The sequence below is a fragment of the Myxine glutinosa genome, chromosome 7, assembly GCF_964187855.1.
Source record: "Myxine glutinosa chromosome 7, kmMyxGlut1.1, whole genome shotgun sequence".
In the NCBI taxonomy this organism is placed as follows: Eukaryota; Metazoa; Chordata; class Myxini; order Myxiniformes; family Myxinidae; genus Myxine; species Myxine glutinosa.
In genome coordinates this window covers 181,137,727-181,156,330 of record NC_136267.1, presented here as the reverse complement: position 1 = coordinate 181,156,330, position 18,604 = coordinate 181,137,727, and the positions used below count along the sequence as shown (strand labels likewise).

General features: G+C 40.6%; 1 protein-coding gene across 1 annotated transcript in view; it reads right to left on the bottom strand.

Moving 5' to 3' along the window:
* Positions 1-5,766: 5,766 nt before the first annotated feature.
* Positions 5,767-18,604, bottom strand: part of LOC137431866 (triple functional domain protein) — a 469,010-nt gene continuing 456,172 nt past the window's right edge. The window contains 5 exon segments of the mRNA XM_078782583.1: positions 5,767-7,222; positions 8,490-8,628; positions 11,608-11,808; positions 13,124-13,199; positions 15,786-15,953. Coding sequence (XP_078638709.1) covers positions 6,698-7,222; positions 8,490-8,628; positions 11,608-11,808; positions 13,124-13,199; positions 15,786-15,953 — 1,109 coding nt within the window. The 3' untranslated portion in view covers positions 5,767-6,697.

The following is an 18,604-nucleotide window of genomic DNA, read 5'->3' as shown; positions in this document are numbered from 1 at the left end:
ATCAGTGGATTCAAATGGGTTTCCATGCTCGTGAAATACTGCACTGAGTTTGACAAACCTTTTATGCGATTCTTTAATGTAGAGAATTCTGTTTCCCCATATAAACATCGAACATCAGTTGTTGTAATTACTTTCTCTACTGAAGGCAAAGAAGGACGAAGCACATAGTTTGTATAATCTGTTTGCTTGCTGCTCAACTGGCAAATAAAGCATAGTTCAAAATCCACCGTTTTTGACTTCTTGTTAGATGAAGACTCTGCCATTTTGGTTAATCTAAGGTCTCTAAGCTATGTTATCCTGGGTGATGGTTGCTGTGGGTACTTGCAACCTGCAAAAGAAGAAAAGAATATGTTAGTACACCATAAAATGGACAAGTGGAACCTTAACACTATAAAGCGAACAAACTGCTGCCGGTGACTGGATTCGAACGTCAATTTTCCGGCCGCCATGTTGAAATAAAAAAGGCAGCCTCTGTCTGAAATTGTGCAAAATAAAAAGATTAGTAGTCAGGTGGAAGTTATTGTTATTATAGTCACCTCTATATACAAGTTCCAAGCAGTTCATGCTGAAAACAAAAATATTTAAACCACATTAAGTTAATTTTAGCGTCAAATTTAGGGCGTTTTGCTACGGTGGCGGCCATCTTGGATTTCAGGCCATTAGAATGTTCAGAAAAAATGCCACCCTAAATTTTTTAAAAGCTTATGATACCTTCTTACAAAATCAAGTGAGTTTTTGCTTTTAACAAAAAAAATACACGAATTTATTTTTCATGACAAATATGCCTACAGTAAATACACACTCTAAAGGAAATTGTTCATTTCACGTCAGACATCTACGAACCCCCGTCATTGACGGGTACCTTTGCTAGTAGAGAGATAAAAGCAAAATGTTTGTTGTTTGTTTGTTTGTTTGCGACCCTACTCTTCTGAGCTCCCAAGGTTAATCGGCACAAAACTTTGTAGGATAACATTTTTTTTAGCACGATGCACATAAATATGGGGTTTTCCTCACAATTCATCTATCTATAATTCCAGTAATCTCTGTGTGTATGTTTGTATGTTTGTATGTTTGTATGTATGTATGTATGTATGTATGTATGTTTGTCTGTGACCGCTGTTTCGCGACAACTACCGGTCCGATATACTTGCAACTTGCCAGGTATATTGCTGGGGACCCGAGGATGTGCCTTTTCAAGGTTTCATATTAATCGGACAAGTAGTTAGCGAGCTATGGCGATTTCTTTACCAAACTCCGCAAGCCGTTCGCTTTGGACCAAACCATTGCATGTAAATAGAGGGGGGGGATTGTCACCGTACTCGCAAGCCGTTCGCTTTGGACCAAACCATTTCATGTAAATAGAGGGGGGGGATTGTCACCGTACTCGCAAGCCGTTCGCTTTGGACCAAACCATTTCATGTAAATAGAGGGGGGGGATTGTCACCGTACTCGCAAGCCGTTCGCTTTGGACCAAACCATTTCATGTAAATAGAGGGGGGGGATATAATTTTAGATATAGATATAGTACGGGCATGCCCTAGTAACTTATAAACACCTGAGCCACCACCTGTCGCCATCATCTCCGAGGGTAGATCCATATATATGATATAAGGAAGAGTACCGTCCTAAGTGACGGGGAAAGCTGGCCAAGGTATCTGTCCCCAATGACGGGCTAACTTTAAGTTGATCTATCAATTTAAATAATAATCAATAGTCTTTTAAAATGTCAATCGTGTTGCATTCTTGGTTTCACTCAGAACCAAAACGCTGAGCTACTTCTACTGCCCACCACAAAATGGTGGTGCAACATAGGGCTGCGAAGGTTGGATTTGTGTAAAAAGAGGGCAAAATATCCTGGTTGCGAAATAAAATTTGGCATCAACATCATTTCAAAAAGGAATGTTGAACTTTTCAAATGCAGCGTGGGAAGTGACTGCTATACATGGGAGACAGACGAACACACGGACAGACACCAACAGTATAATAGATAACCTCACTTCCACGGAACTACAACACAGCAAGAGACCACTCGGCTCATCAAGCTTGTGCAATGGTTGCCAACTCATGACAGTTTTCACGACGTAGCCTGGAACAGCGTTTGCCTGTCTGTCTGGTGTATGTTTGTTTGTATGTCCCTTCCGCCGGCATTTTGCGAGTTTATTCCCTTTAAAATCCGTTTTCTCTGCAACCGTTGGTCCGATTGCTACATTTTCACCATAGGAATGACTCCTTTAGTAGAATTTTGTAAGTAATTATGACCTCATAGGGCACGTGATAGGTGCGTCATCTTGGAAAAAAACCCGAAAACTTTGCACTTCTATATCTCCGAAACCACTCCATGTAAAAATATTGAAAGGTGGCTCATCATTCTTTGGCAGGAGCATAAACAAGCTCCGAAGGGCTCTAAGAGAAGTGATTCAAATTCAAACATTGAAGGCGACAGCAATTGTTGAAATACCTGCTTGGAGCAGATCAAAACAGGAAGCAACTAGAACGGCACTCAGTAGAGAGCATACCTCCGCCTGGTTGGCCATATCACTCAATGGTGAAGAATCACTTAAATAATTAAATAATTCTCATATCAGAATCCAAATTCAGATCTTCACCAAAATCGAATCGATTCTTCCTTGTCAAACACCCAACCGGTCCCACAAGTTTCGGCCAAATCCATCCACAACTTTTTGAGATATCCTGCTATGTATCGTTTTTGGCCCGATCTCCCAAAGGTGAAGACACTTTAAAAATTCCAGTAGCCGGATCCGAATCCGGATCTTCACCAAAATCTAATCGTTTCGTCTTTGTGACATACGCTACATCTCTTGCAATTTTCGTCCGAATCCGTCCACAACTTGTTGAGATAATTTGTTCACAAACAGACAGACAAACAGACAGGGGTGAAAACATAACCTCCATCCACCTTTGGTGGTGGAGGTAATATTACTACCAGAGCATCACCCATTGTTTGCAAACCGTCATTGTAATGGTTCCTTTACAATGGTACTCCTCTACCTCAGGCCCTGGCCACATTCCAGTGGCAAATAGCTCTCAGACAGGTGAGTTGGTTGTGGATTTGTGGTAATGCGCACAATATGGTGGCCATTTTTGTGGTGTGGTGTTAAAAACGGTATTTAGTTGTACATGTACGGGTTTTCCACACTTGTGAAAGATATTTGTTGAATGAAAAACAGGTGTGTGCCGAGTGCACTCTGATTAGTCAATGTGAGCAATGCTATCACTGAGGATGAGCCAAAAAGTTCATAACCGAGGTCACATGGAAGGTCTACGTAGAGAGATGAGTCAAAAATTTCATAACCGAGGTCACATGGAAGGTCTACGTATAGAGATGAGCCAAAAAGTGCAATACCCGAGGTCACATGGAAGGTCTACATAGAGAGATGAGCCAAAAACTTCATAACTGAGGTCACATGGAAGGTCTATGTTGAGAGATGAGCCAAAAAGTTCATAACCGAGGTCACATGGAAGGTCTACATAGAGAGATGAGCCAAAAAGTGCATAACCGAGGTCACATTGAAGGTCTACATAGAGAGATGAGCCAAAAAGTGCATAACGAAGGTCACATGGAAGGTCTACGTGGAGAGATGAGCCAAAAAGTTCATAACCGAGGTCACATTGAAGGTCTACATAGAGAGATGAGCCAAAAAGTGCATAACGAAGGTCACATGGAAGGTCTACGTGGAGAGATGAGCCAAAAAGTTCATAACCGAGGTCACATGGAAGGTCTACGTAGAGAGATGAGTCAAAAATTTCATAACCGAGGTCACATGGAAGGTCTACGTATAGAGATGAGCCAAAAAGTGCAATACCCGAGGTCACATGGAAGGTCTACATAGAGAGATGAGCCAAAAACTTCATAACTGAGGTCACATGGAAGGTCTACGTTGAGAGATGAGCCAAAAAGTTCATAACCGAGGTCACATGGAAGGTCTACATAGAGAGATGAGCCAAAAAGTGCATAACCGAGGTCACATTGAAGGTCTAAATAGAGAGATGAGCCAAAAAGTGCATAACGAAGGTCACATGGAAGGTCTACGTGGAGAGATGAGCCAAAAAGTTCATAACCGAGGTCACATGGAAGGTCTACGTTGAGAGATGAGCCAAAAATTTCATAACCGAGGTCACATGGAAGGTCTACGTAGAGAGATGAGCTAAAAAGTGCAATACCCGAGGTCACATGGAAGGTCTACGTTGAGAGATGAGCCAAAAAGTGCATAACCGAGGTCACATGGCAGGTGTATGTAGAGAGATGAGCCAAAAAGTTCATAACCGAGGTCACATGGATGGTCTACGTAGAGAGATGAGCCAAAAAGTGCATAACCGAGGTCACATGGAAGGTCTACAAAGAGAGATGAGCCAAAAACTTCATAACTGAGGTCACATGGAAGGTCTACGTAGAGAGATGCATCTCACATCTGGTTTGTCAATTTGACTTGCTGCTCAGCAACAACCGATCTGAAGGGAAATGACAGGATGGTTACAGCAAGCAATAGTCACAAATTAAAAACAAACAAAATACAGTATAGCAGATATTGAGATGCTGTGATGAATGGAGCCCACGAGCACAATGGTAATTATACACTCGAGTGAAGGTGAGAGGCAAACGCGACAAATTCATAAATTCCACATTCATCTGACACACTCACAATACGAGCGAGCCGTTTTATTTACCACAAGCGCACACCAAACCATGAGTCATTATCCAAGCGATAATATATTGCACACTTTTTGCTGGTTCGTAAGCCAATGATTACCGTGGGTTTGAAGATGTTTGCGTAAACGTTAGCACAACGTACGATGGAACGGTCGAGTAGTAGTCGGACAGAGCAGAGTGAAGCCATCATGTCGACCCGACAATATTTGTTTTGTGATAAAGTAGGTTAGAGTGGGAAGAGATGAGCGGATGTAGGGGGCGGCAGAGTGAAACATCACATGTTGTACAATCCAACCGCATTTTCGGAAAACGAAATCCGATCACAAAAGATCGGTTGTCGTCCGATTCTCCATGATTTTTAAAACGGGTTTGCGATCAACGTTGTCCGAGTCGTATAAAAATGCAACACAGTACAATTAGAACGCGTGAGCAGAAATGCATCTCTGTGCACGATTTACAAAGCTCATGAAACAAATGTACAAGAGGGGAAAAAACAAAAACTTCCAAAGATTAAAAAAAAACAAGCAAGTTCAGTGCCACCTGCTTCCGCATCTTGCTGTCGGACCGGAATAAAATTGACAGATTGTACAAACCTAACTCCTTTGCATCCGCTTGTCGTAAGTCGTCGTCAAAATTCAGCAATTCCATAAATAAATTGAGAAAGAAAAATAAACTATGTACAACATTTCACATATATAGATAGCAAAGGGTATTATGTACACATTGCAGAGGGTTAGTCCTCGCTAAAAGCAAACGGCGACAGTACGATGATTGTAAAGTGGAGTTTACAGGTCACAATAGGCATTCCGAATACTTAAAAAGGAAAAGGGAATAGCAGGTAATTGGAAAAATATTTAGCTTGACGTCAACATTCATTACAAAACATGCTTGTACGGACACGTCCGTGGAATAAAACCTAACGTATACTTTAGTATTTAATTAATTTGACGGCAGAACACAGAACATCATTATACAAAGCTACAGGCACCTTTCATTCGAGCAAAAAAAAAAAAAAAAAAAAAAAAAATATACGTATATATATATATATATATATATATATATATATATATATATATATATATATATATATATACATACATACATATATATAAAACAAATATATATATATATATATATATATATAAAACAACAAAAAAAAACAAACAAAAAAAATATATATAAAAAATAACTCCCAAACGATTTCATACTTCAGATTTCAGAATGGCTTATGAGGTTATCGTCAATTAAATGGTCTACATATCTACTTCGCTCATTAAATTAGAATACATATCAAGGGGATTGCACATTTCTGAAAACACAAGATGGAGTGCATAGTTGTTTACAGATTAATTAAATTATGATTCATGGTACTTATAAATGCCAAAAACAATATTTGTACATCCAGTTCAAAAGCACAGACGTTAATGCACCTAAACTCACTTTAGGCTAAAATATCAAAAATGTACAGGTTAAGTGTACTCCATTGACTGAACTGTAAAATCTCAACGTGTGCGCACAGGCACGCATCGTCTCGAGAAGCAAACACGATGTTTACAGCAGCGGACTAATAATATAGTGCCATTTATTTATAACTAACAGTTCATGTTCAAAGGACAGAGCTGGCAGGATGGCCTAGAGACTCACCACCAGTCCGTCGAACCTGGGCGTGAATCCCGGCCCGGCTATACACGGTCATGCCCGTGTTTCACAGGCATCGCTGTGTGTGCCGTCCCTCAGATGGACGTTAATCGGGCATCCCGTCTGCCGCCACCTGTTAGTGGCCGTTAAAGATCCCACGGTGACCTTCGTGAAGAGTAGGTGAGCTATCGCTAGCACCGTGAACAAACTACAAATTCCTGACCGAGCCAGCAGAGGGCATTGCATCAGCGGCACAGCCGCGTCCCTCAGCCTACGATGCCATCCCGTAGCCTCGTGCTCCATGTTAAAGAAGATGCTCAAAGGAGGAACAGCAAGAAAAGAGTCTAGGCGGTGTTAGGTGCGTGTGGACCCTACACAAGTACTGGATATTCACTTCCTTGGAAGTAATTTAGCTGTACGTCTGGCCCCTCGGTGAACGACGTGTTGCCTACGAGTGATGTAAGCGGCGAGGCGGCTGGTGTTGAGGCCGGAGCCTTCGGCCGGGCCGGGCGGAAGCAGCCAGGGGTGTTGCAGGCATCCGTGGACACTGGGCCTGTCGTCGGGACTATTGGCCAGCGTCGTGGCAATGAAGGAGCACGCGGCTCGGCTGACGGAACCAAAATATTCCTCAGGGAAGGAGTAATCCAGACGAGTGATGTTGAGGCATGTTTCGTCGGAGCTTTCATCCAGGAAAGGAGAGACGCCGCTCAACATAAGATACGTCAGAACACCCACGCTCCACACGTCGGCAGGTGCGGTGCCAGCTTCGCCACGCACCACCTCGGGAGAGGAAAACTCCGCACTACCCAAAGGTTGCCTCGGTCGTTGACCTCCGTGCAGGTTTGAAGCATCTCCGAAGCCAACAAAACGAACACGCGGCAGGCGATGGTTCTGATGTACCAAAAGGCTTTCCGGCTGAAAGGTAAAGAAAAATGACATCACCACGTTTAGTCTATCAGCACAATGTTCTCATGACAAGGTGTCACCGATACGATGTTAACTGGGCTGGGCCTATGCTCCAAGAAAGGTGGCAGTAAAAATGTTTGGTTCTGTCAGTCAAGAAACAAAGAGTTCGTGATTCCTGAAAGATCATCATCAAGCATCTGCAGCACCTACATGAGGATTTTAACCTTCTCTGAAAGCACAGCTATTCCTTCGGTACAGATAGGAATTTAAATTGTGCGCAGGGTAAAACAAATAAAGAAATAAACAAATCAACAAGCATTCTGAGTATTGCGCTGCAATACATGTCCCCTACCGGCAGTCTGTCGTCTGGAAAACTGTTGGGGAAATTACACGTATTGCACTGTGTGAATTATATAATTACCAACTCACGGTCTGAGGTAACTCGGCTAAAAATTATCCAATTTGCACCAAATAAGGTTTATGAATGGTTGCACAGACCCCTACTTCTCACTAAAAGTGGAAACAGAATGTAAATTGGAGTTAAAACAAGGAATATTAACAGCTTTGACTTGCCGCACTCCAAATTGTAGTCCGGAAAACTGTTGGGGAAATTACCAAAGTTCAAAGTGCCATAACTTTGTCAAATATGAATCGAAACGTCGTGAAGTTCGAACTTGATCTGTAACTTATCATGAGGAAACCATGTACCAAGTTTGAAATCATTAGCCTTAAGGGTTTAGGAAAAAAAAGTCCGGAAAGCTGTTCTTTGCGTGACGGACTGACGGACGGACAGACGGAGGGACGGCGTGCAAACCTATAGTCCCCTCCGGTGTACACCGGTAGGGGACTAATAAGAGTTCCCTTACCATCAGGCCCATCGAAGCCTGTACTATAATTGCCAACCTGTAGTTAGTCTGATGCTCTGTATCCTTGGAAATGCTGAGCATCAGCAAGGAAGCAGCACGTACCATTTTAAAAGTATTTGGTATGACTCACTTGGGGTTCAAAGTGGAACCATTAACATCCATTAGGGAATGCCATCCTTTGGAGAGGACATTAAGCTGGTACTTATTGTCCCTTCCAAAGGACGGTGCAGTCAGTACCTGTGAAGCAACACGATGGTAGTTAATAAAGTTAGGTCGAGATTTAAACCCAGACGGGTCATTTTGAAGGCGACTAAGCTGCTGCCCCTGAGCTATCCTGGCACTGTGAAAGATGCTTCGAAGTAATAAGAATGTCAGCACCCGGTGGGTTGTGCTGAAAGAGCAACACTCACTTTGAGGTCCAGATGGGCAACATGGAGACCGTGGAGGTATGTGAGCACGTTTAGCGTGTCCTGTACAAAATGTGACACCTTACGCTCTGTCAGCCCCCCTTGTTTCACCAGGAAGTCCAAAACATGTTCTCCTTCCACCCTGTGCAGACAATCCAAACACCGTGCAATTGATGAAGCGAGTGCACAAAACCTAGTCATAAATCTGTCTACCGCAAACAGATACGGTCTGTTGAGGGCATAAGATATTATGGTTCTCAACTGATTTAAATTATTCATAATTATATTAATAATAATGATAATTTTATTAATAATAATTTAATATTATAATTATATTATTAATATTATGATAATATAATAATAATATATAATAATATAATAATATAATATTATTTTATATTATTAATACTATTATTAATAATATTAATTAATATGACCCAACTGCAAAGCCCCAATGAGCCAGCGAAACCAAAGCCTCTATTGAACTTTTTTGCAATTGTTTATGCATACTTCCGCATCTGCAAGATGGCGGCCTCCATGGAACGATTTGGTGCGTCAAAGCTTCGAAATTCTCAAAGGATCCAGCAAAATCTGGCTTATCAACCTAATACGTGTTCATTCACAACACCGGCTTCGCCGGCTATTACAGTCACGTGAAAAAGTAAGTACACCCCATGTAAAGTTTTGACTTTTTCAACATATTTCAACATACAGCTATTTGATCATCATTTCAACAATATTGAAAGATAACGGTGATATAATATAACAAATATCATGAAACATTTACATTTTGTAGTCCATTGTATAATTTAAATAAACATAAATGCAAATTTCGCATGTGGAAAAAGTAAGTTTACCATGGGAGTTGTTGTATGCAGATGATCTGGTGTTGATTGCGGAAAGTATGGATGGGCTGAAGGAAAAGATGAACAAGTGGAAGGAATGTATGGAGACAAAAGGTCTGAAGGTGAATATAGGAAAGACGAAGGTGATGGCAAGTGGTAAAGCATGTGGTGAGGTGGAAAGAACTGGGAAGTGGCCCTGTGCTGTGTGTAGGAAGGGTGTCAGAGTGAACTCCATTCAATGTACAATGTGCGCTGAGTCGGTTCATCAAAAATGTAGTGGTCTGAGAGGGTCATTAACCTGTGTGGCAGCTACATTCAAATGTAAGGTGTGCACAGAGGGAGCTGCAGATGGAGGAAATGTTGATTTGGATCTTGGAGACGGCATGAAGCTGGAAGGTGTGAAAACATTTTGCTACATCGGAGACATGCTGAATGGAGAAGGTGGATCAGACACGGCAATGGTTGCTAGAGTGAGATGTGCATGGAAGAAGTTTTGGGAACTGAGTGGCGTGCTGATGAGGAGGGGAGTGTCGTTGAAGCTGAAGGGAAAGGTGTATGCTGCATGTGTGAGAAGTGTTATGATTTATGGGAGCGAGACATGGGTAATGAACGTAGAGCAGCAACGAAGGTTGGAAAGGGTGGAAATGCGAATGGTTCGGTGAATGTGCGGCGTATCGTTGAGAGAGAGGAAGACAAATGATGAATTGCGAAAGATGATGGGAATAGAGCCTGTGATTGATGCTGTGAAGAGGAACAGGTTGAGATGGTTTGGTCATGTGTTGAGGAAGGATGAAAGTGACTGGTTGAGAAGAGTGATGGAAATGAATGTAGAAGGAAGTAGAGGACGGGGAAGACCGAGAAAGACTTGGCTGAAGATGGTGGAAGAAGAAATGCGGGCAAGGGGGGGTCAACAAGGAGAGATGCAGAAAATAGGGCAAAATGGAGAAGATTGTCATGGGGACTGCAAGGCTAACCCCCACTCTAGCAGGGAAAATGGCCTTAAAATGCATGTTGTTGTTGTGTTGTTGTATTCTTACGATATTATTAATTATTATTATTAATATTACTTATTTCCCTGCATTTTATTATTATATAATAGTCAAAACGATTATCATAGGAGGGACGTTATATTAATAATATCATAATAATATAATAATTAAAATATGATTATATAATAATAATATCATAACATTATCATAATAATATCATAATATCATAATAATATTATGGTTTTTAAAAGTTTAAACCATAATACCATAATATTTGTAAAAGCATTCAATTAGCAATGATGTGTTACCATTTTTTTTTTCCAGAAGTTATTAAAAACATTTTGTTATGGATACGAAATGAGTGGAATTAGCAGAAAGAGGAACTTTGAGAAAAGGAAAGGAAACATGCTGGGTTAGAGCCAAGGTTTCCAGGTGCCCAAAGGAAACACATTGACACGCACACCACTTGCAATGTTCAGTGGTAAGAAAACGAGGTGCTGTATTGAAAATGCAGTTTACGAGTCTCAATGCCGAGCGGTGCTTAATGGCGAATGATTTTGGTGGAAGGTTTGCAGATCAATGATGCTGAGCTCCAAATACATTCCCACGTTTCAGATTTAGGGGGAAAAATGAAATAAATATTATTGAATATTTTTGTTGTACATGACATCCTGCCAGAAATCCGATGCATGTTTTTATTGTAATATACCATACCGATAACACCCCTGCCACATAAACAAAAATAAATTATTTTTAGCATTGAATAGAGACAACAAATAGGATGGTCGATACTTTTTTTTCCCCGATCTTGTTGACATACATATAGGATTATTTGTTCACAGTAGAATAACAGACGTAACAACAGGTAGCTTCTGTAAGTGGTTCTTCTTCTTCTTCTTCTTTTATAAACAGCATGTGGCTGTGGCTAGCATAATTTGCTGAGGGCACAGCTGTGCCTCTGATGCAGTGCCCCCTTGTAGGTTACTGCAGTCATTTGCAACTGGCCATAGTTCCGGCGATAGCTTGCTCACTCTTCGCAAAGGACACTGTGGGATCTTTAATGTTCACCAACTAATGCCGGTAGAAGTGAAGGCCAAATTAGCGTCCCTCCGAGGGACGGCACATAGGTTGATGAATCGCCATGGCTGCGAGACTTCAGGATGGTAGTTTATAGCCGAGTTGGGATTGAAACCCAGACTCGATAGCTAAGAGGTGCGTGTGTACACCACTGGGCTGTCCTGTTAGCCCTTATGTAAACTTATGGTAAATGGCGGAAGGTAAACTTACAGGTCAAGAACGAGAACAAAAGCAGCAGGTGTCTCGTAAGCGGCATGGAAGCGAGGCAGCTGAGGGTTTTTTAGAGAGAGCAACAAACTTGCTTCCCGGCTCACGTCTTCGCGCTTCCTCAACTTCTTCCACACAAACTTGACGGCAACGTCGTTCTGGGCTCCAGCCCTCCGACATCGTTTCACCACAGAGAAACGTCCCCTAAAAAAGGGAAAGGCAGTTTGAGGAGAAATAAGGGTGCTCCATCCTTCAAGGTGCAGGCCTAACTTTGGCTTCCAGCAACCACGAGCCCCAGAACCAGAAGCCTTTGCACAGGATACGGCACACGTGTGCTTGAACAGAAAACGAGCGAGTCATAACAAATTGTCTTCACCGTTTAAAAGACAGAATCTCTCTGACAGATTTGAAACAAATTTGGTCCAAATTATACACCAAATTTGGTTAAAATTATACACCAAATTTGGTCCAAATTATACACCAAATTATACACCAAATTTGGTCCAAACCAAATTATACACCAAATTTGGTCCAAATTATACACCAAATTTGGTCCAAATTATACACCAAATTTGGTCCAAATTATACACCAAATTTGGTCCAAATTATACACCAAATTTGGTCAAAATTATACACCAAATTTGGTCCAAATTATACACCAAATTTGGTCCAAATTATACACCAAATTTGGTCAAAATTATACACCAAATTTGGTCAAAATTATACACCAAATTTGGTCCAAATTATACACCAAATTTGGTCAAAATTATACACCAAATTTGGTCCAAATTATACACCAAATTATACACCAAATTTGGTCCAATTATACACCAAATTTGGTCAAAATTATACACCAAATTTGGTCCAAATTATACACCAAATTTGGTCCAAATTATACACCAAATTTGGTCAAAATCATACACCAAATTTGGTCCAAATTATACACCAAATTTGGTCAAAATTATACACCAAATTTGGTCCAAATTATACACCAAATTTGGTCCAAATTATACACCAAATTTGGTCCAAATTATACACCAAATTTGGTCAAAATTATACACCAAATTTGGTCCAAATTATACACCAAATTTGGTCAAAATTATACACCAAATTATGCACCAAATTTGGTCCAAATTATACACCAAATCTGGTCCAAATTATACACCAAATTTGGTCCAAATTATACACCAAATTTGGTCCAAATTATACACCAAATTTGGTCAAAATTATACACCAAATTTGGTCAAAATTATTTGGCCATTTTCTGTTTCGTGAAACAATGCCATGGATTTCCATTAGTTTATATCTGAACGGCCTCTGCTATTCATACAATTGCTGTCGTGCTGTTCATCTCAGCATTCATTCACTCACAGACTCACAACGTTTGTCTCGAGGGTTGCGAGTGCCTCACTGGTTAAACTAGCAACACTCCAAGGCCTGCTCAAAGGCTTCACAAAAAACTGTGCTTTCCTTGCATCAGAATGCTCACATAGAGACACGCGGACAGTTTTCATATTACCGTCCAATCTCAGCAACTTCTTTGTAGATAGAATCGAATTTGTCCTTCCATACGATCTTGGTGCCGTTCTCTCTGTCTGGAGAAATTTCACAGGGAATGTGGGAGCAAGTGAGAGGGAAAGGCAAACACAGGCGAAATGACAGGAAGTGGAATGTGAGACGTGTTCTTTAAAAAGAGGTTTTTGGCAAGATTTGGAAACAACGGTAAATAAGGCACTTGGTAGTCGCACCGCGTCAAGTAGATGGTTTGAGAATAACAACAGGATCATCTAGATTTGGTCAGAGCTGATGGAGGGGGGTAATCATGACAAAATCGACAAATAATGAAATGAAAGTAAAGAGTCAATAAATAAATAAATAAATAATACAAAAGAGCTCGTCAAAAAGCCCCCCTTCCCCCCCCCCCCAACCCCAGATAATTAGTCAGAGCCGAAAACTTGAAAGTTATTCCAATAGCATCAGGAAACTCATCCGCCACCAGGCAAAACGTGTGGTGCTGGCAAGAAATTACGTGGAAAACAACTACGCTGAGTCCGTCCGGGTTATCAGGAGAAAATAGTTTTGACTCCTCATCAGAGACTCCTCCTCACTCACCACATTCAAAACATCACTCAAGACCCACCTGTTCAGCACTGCATTCAACATTCAACCCACAGCATTTAACCCCTGACTATCACTTCTCCTTCTCCCTCCTTTTGCTTTAAATATTTCCCTATTGATTCTTGTCTTTTTGCAATTGTTGTTTTCATGTTTTGTTATGCATTATGTTTTGCACTCTGTCAAAGCGCCTTTGGGCTTCATGAAAAGTGCTATACAAAATAAATGAATTATTAATTATTATTATTATTATTTTCATGTCTCTCACTCTCACACATCAATTGGGACTGAAAACCACGTGCCACTCGTGTTCAACACGACCAATTAACCACAGGAACAGAATTTGTCACCGCCGGGATACTAGGTGTACTCTGCCAGCCTCTCACTGGTTGTCTCATTCAAGTTTAGTTGTTTTTTCCCAAAAGTGATAAATCCACTAAACTCCATCTGCTTTTTCTTCTTCTTCTTCTTCATCCTCCTACTCCTCCTCCTCCTCCTCCTCATCTCTCTCTTTCTTGGGTGGTACTCCTGTAACTTAAAGTATTCATTTATTATCTAGTAAGAATGAAGGATTCTGATTTGATCTGTCCGATGACCTGAAAGATCGTTGAGGCTCCAAATTGGTGTTTCTATATAAACAAAGAGAGCTGATCCCCATCTCTTCTCCAGGCCAGGTTAGTACATCAAACCAGGTCAGGTTAGTACATCAAACCAGGTTAGGTTAGTACATCAAACCAGGTCAGTTTACTCCATCAAACCAGGTCAGGTTAGTACATCAAACCAGGTCAGGCTAGTACATCAAACCAGGTCAGGTTAGTACATCAAACCAGGTCAGTTTACTACATCAAACCAGGTCAGGTTAGTACATCAAACCAGGTCAGTTTACTACATCAAACCAGGTCAGGTTAGTACATCAAACCAGGTCAGTTTACTCCATCAAACCAGGTCAGGTTAGTACATCAAACCAGGTCAGGTTAGTACATCAAACCAGGTCAGGTTAGTACATCAAACCAGGTCAGGTTAGTACATCAAACCAGGTCAGGTTAGCACATCAAACCAGTTCAGTTTACTACATCAAACCAGGTCAGGTTAGTACATCAAACCAGGTCAGGTTAGTACATCAAACCAGGTCAGGTTAGTACATCAAACCAGGTCAGGTTAGTACATCAAACCAGGTCAAGTTAGTACATCAAACCAGGTCAGGTTAGTACATCAAACCAGGTCAGTTTACTACATAAAACCAGGTCAGGTTAGTACATCAAACCAGGTCAGGTTAGTACATCAAACCAGGTCAGTTTAGTACATCAAACCAGGTCAGTTTAGTACATCAAACCAGGTCAGGTTAGAACATCAAACCAGGTCAGGTAAGTACATCAAACCAGGTCAGTTTACTACATCAAACCAGGTCAAGTTAGTACATCAAACCAGGTCAGTTTACGACATCAAACCAGGTCAGTGTACTACATCAAACCAGGTCAAGTTAGTACATCAAACCAGGTCAGGTTAGTACATCAAAAGAGGTCAGGTTAGTACATCAAGCCAGGCCAGGTTAGTACATCAACCCAGGTCAAGTTAGTACATCAAACCAGGTCAAGTTAGTACATCAAACCAGGTCAGGTTAGTACATCAAACCAGGTCAGGTTAGTACTGTAGATCCACTAATTAGAAGTGCATCAAATCACAAATCAACCATGATGTTTTAAAAGCGAACATAACAACAAAGTCCGCACCTCCCTCAAACGGGTTCTCGTTTCTAATGTTTTTGTTTGTTTATTTATTTGCAGCACCTAAGTTACTTTTGAACGGTTAGTGAAAGATGTTAAGTTTTTATTATAATCTGGTAATAAAGAAAAACTTGAGATGCAAAAGGAAAAATGGAAAGTTGTTGAAATTTGTCCGAGTGGAATGCGTTGTTTACCTTTGAACAGAATGAATCGCTGTTTTTAAAGGCTTTTGTTGTGTTATTCATTCATTCTTCATCATATGTCACTGTAATTCATCGAACTCGATAAAATGTACATTGACAACACATGACCATGGTCTGGAGGTTATTACTGCTTACTTACCAGGGAGCGAAGGCAGGGTTAAGGGCTCTGACATAACACTTGGAGAACTTAATCCCCAGGTGTAATTGGCAGTGACACGAAACACATAGGCATGACCAGGTTGCAGTCCTTCGACGAGCAATGAAGCTTCGACGGTGGGTGTCACACTTCGATGCCACATTGACGCTCCTGTTTAAAAACACAATAAAGAGGAGAAATAATCACAATTATAAACATAAACTCCTCGAATTAAAAAATAATAATTCCCCACGAGCCTAATGTTTAAAAATGACATTCGAGAGGATGTAACAAGGTTCACATGTTTGACAAACTATAGACAGACTAAAGGGTGATCCATAATAAGTCCCGATTTTTAATATAGAAATACTCCGTTATTATAGGAAGAGCATAATTTTTTCTCTTTGTTTGAAAACTCATTTTTTTTGCCATAAATAGTTTTTTCTTTGATTTTGGATCGATCCATTATGGCTGAGACAATAACTTTTGCTCAAAGAGCGTGAATTGCTGCACGGTATGAGGTTGGTCACTTTGTAATTGCAGTTCAGCGATCAGAAATGGTCGTCACGAAAAGCTTATAACAACTGGTTCAGAGTTCAGAGAAGATCGTCACGAAAAGCTTATAACAACTGGTTCAGCTTATTAAAGCTTATTTTAGCTCTTACACGAGCCTAGACTTTGTATACAAAAAAAAAGAAAAAAAAAAAAAAAAGAAGAGTTCAGAGAAGGTCGTCACGAAAAGCTTATAACAACTGGTTCAGAGTTCAGAGAAGATCGTCACGAAAAGCTTATAACAACTGGTTCAGCTTATTAAAGCTTATTTTAGCTCTTACACGAGCCTAGACTTTGTATACAACAAAAAAAGAAAAAAAGAAAAAAAAAAAGAGTTCAGAGAAGGTCGTCACGAAAAGCTTATAACAACTGGTTCAGAGTTCAGAGAAGATCGTCACGAAAAGCTTATAACAACTGGTTCAGAGTTCAGAGAAGGTCGTCACGAAAAGCTTATAACAACTGGTTCAGAGTTCAGAGAAGATCGTCACGAAAAGCTTATAACAACTGGTTCAGAGTTCAGAGAAGGTCGTCACGAAAAGCTTATAATAACTGTTTCAGAGCTCAGATAAGGTCGTCACGAAAAGCTTATAACAACTGGTTCAGCTTATTAAAGCTTATTTTAGCTCTTACACGAGCCTAGACTTTGTATACAAAAAAAAAGAAAAAAAAAAAGAAAAAAAGAGTTCAGAGAAGGTCGTCACGAAAAGCTTATAACAACTGGTTCAGAGTTCAGAGAAGGTCGTCACGAAAAGCTTATAACAACTGTTTCAGAGCTCAGATAAGGTCGTCACGAAAAGCTTATAACAACTGGTTCAGAGTTCAGAGAAGGACGTCATGAAAAGCTTATAACAACTGGTTCAGAGAAGGTCGTCACGCAAAGCTAATAACAAATGGTTCAGATTTCAGAGATGGTCGTCACGAAAAGCTTATAACAACTGGTTCAGAGGAGGTCGTCACACAAAGCTTATAACAACTGGTTCAGAGTTCAGAGAAGGTCGTCACAAAAAGCTTATAACAACTAGTTCAGGGTTCAGAGAAGGTCGTCACAAAAAGCTTAAAACAACTAGTTCAGAGTTCAGAGTTCAGAGATGGTTGTCACGAAAAGCTTATAACTAGTTCAGAGTTCAGAGATGGTCGTCACGAAAAGCTTATAACAACTAGTTCAGAGTTCAGAGAAGGTCGTCACAAAAAGCTTATAATAACTGGTTCAGAGTTCAGAGATGATCGTCACGAAAAGCTTATAACAACTGGTTCAGAGTTCAGAGAAGGACGTCATGAAAAGCTTATAACAACTGGTTCAGAGAAGGTCGTCACGCAAAGCTTATAACAAATGGTTGAGAGTTCAGAGATGGTCGTCACGAAAAGCTTATAACAACTGGTTCAGAGAAGGTCGTCATGCAAAGCTAATAACAAATGGTTCAGAGTTCAGAGATGGTCGTCACGAAAAGCTTATAACAACTGGTTCAGAGTTCAGAGAAGGTCGTCACGAAAAGCTTATAACAACTAGTTCAGGGTTCAGAGAAGGTCGTCACGAAAAGCTTATAACAACTAGTTCAGGGTTCAGAGAAGGTCGTCACGAAAAGCTTATAACAACTGTTTCAGAGCTCAGATAAGGTCGTCACGAAAAGCTTATAACAACTGGTTCAGAGTTCAGAGATGGTCGTCATGAAAAGTTTATAACAACTGGTTCAGAGAAGGTCGTCACGCAAAGCTAATAACAAATGGTTCAGAGTTCAGAGATGGTCGTCACGAAAAGCTTATAACAACTGGTTCAGAGTTCAGAGAAGGTCGTCACGAAAAGCTTATAACAACTGGTTCAGAGGAGGTCGTCACACAAAGCTTATAACAACTGGTTCAGAGTTCAGAGAAGGTCGTCACGAAAAGCTTATAACAACTAGTTCAGGGTTCAGAGAAGGTCGTCACAAAAAGCTTAAAACAACTAGTTCAGAGTTCAGAGTTCAGAGATGGTCGTCACGAAAAGCTTATAACAACTCGTTCAGAGTTCAGGGAAGGTCGTCACAAAAAGCTTATAATAACTGGTTCAGAGTTCAGAGATGATCGTCACCAAAAAGCTTATAACAAATGGTTCAGAGTTCAGAGAAGGACGTCATGAAAAGCTTATAACAACTGGTTCAGAGAAGGTCGTCACACAAAGCTTATAACAAATGGTTCAGAGTTCAGAGATGGTCGTCACGAAAAGCTTATAACAACTGGTTCAGAGAAGGTCGTCACACAAAGCTTATAACAACTGGTTCAGAGTTCAGAGAAGG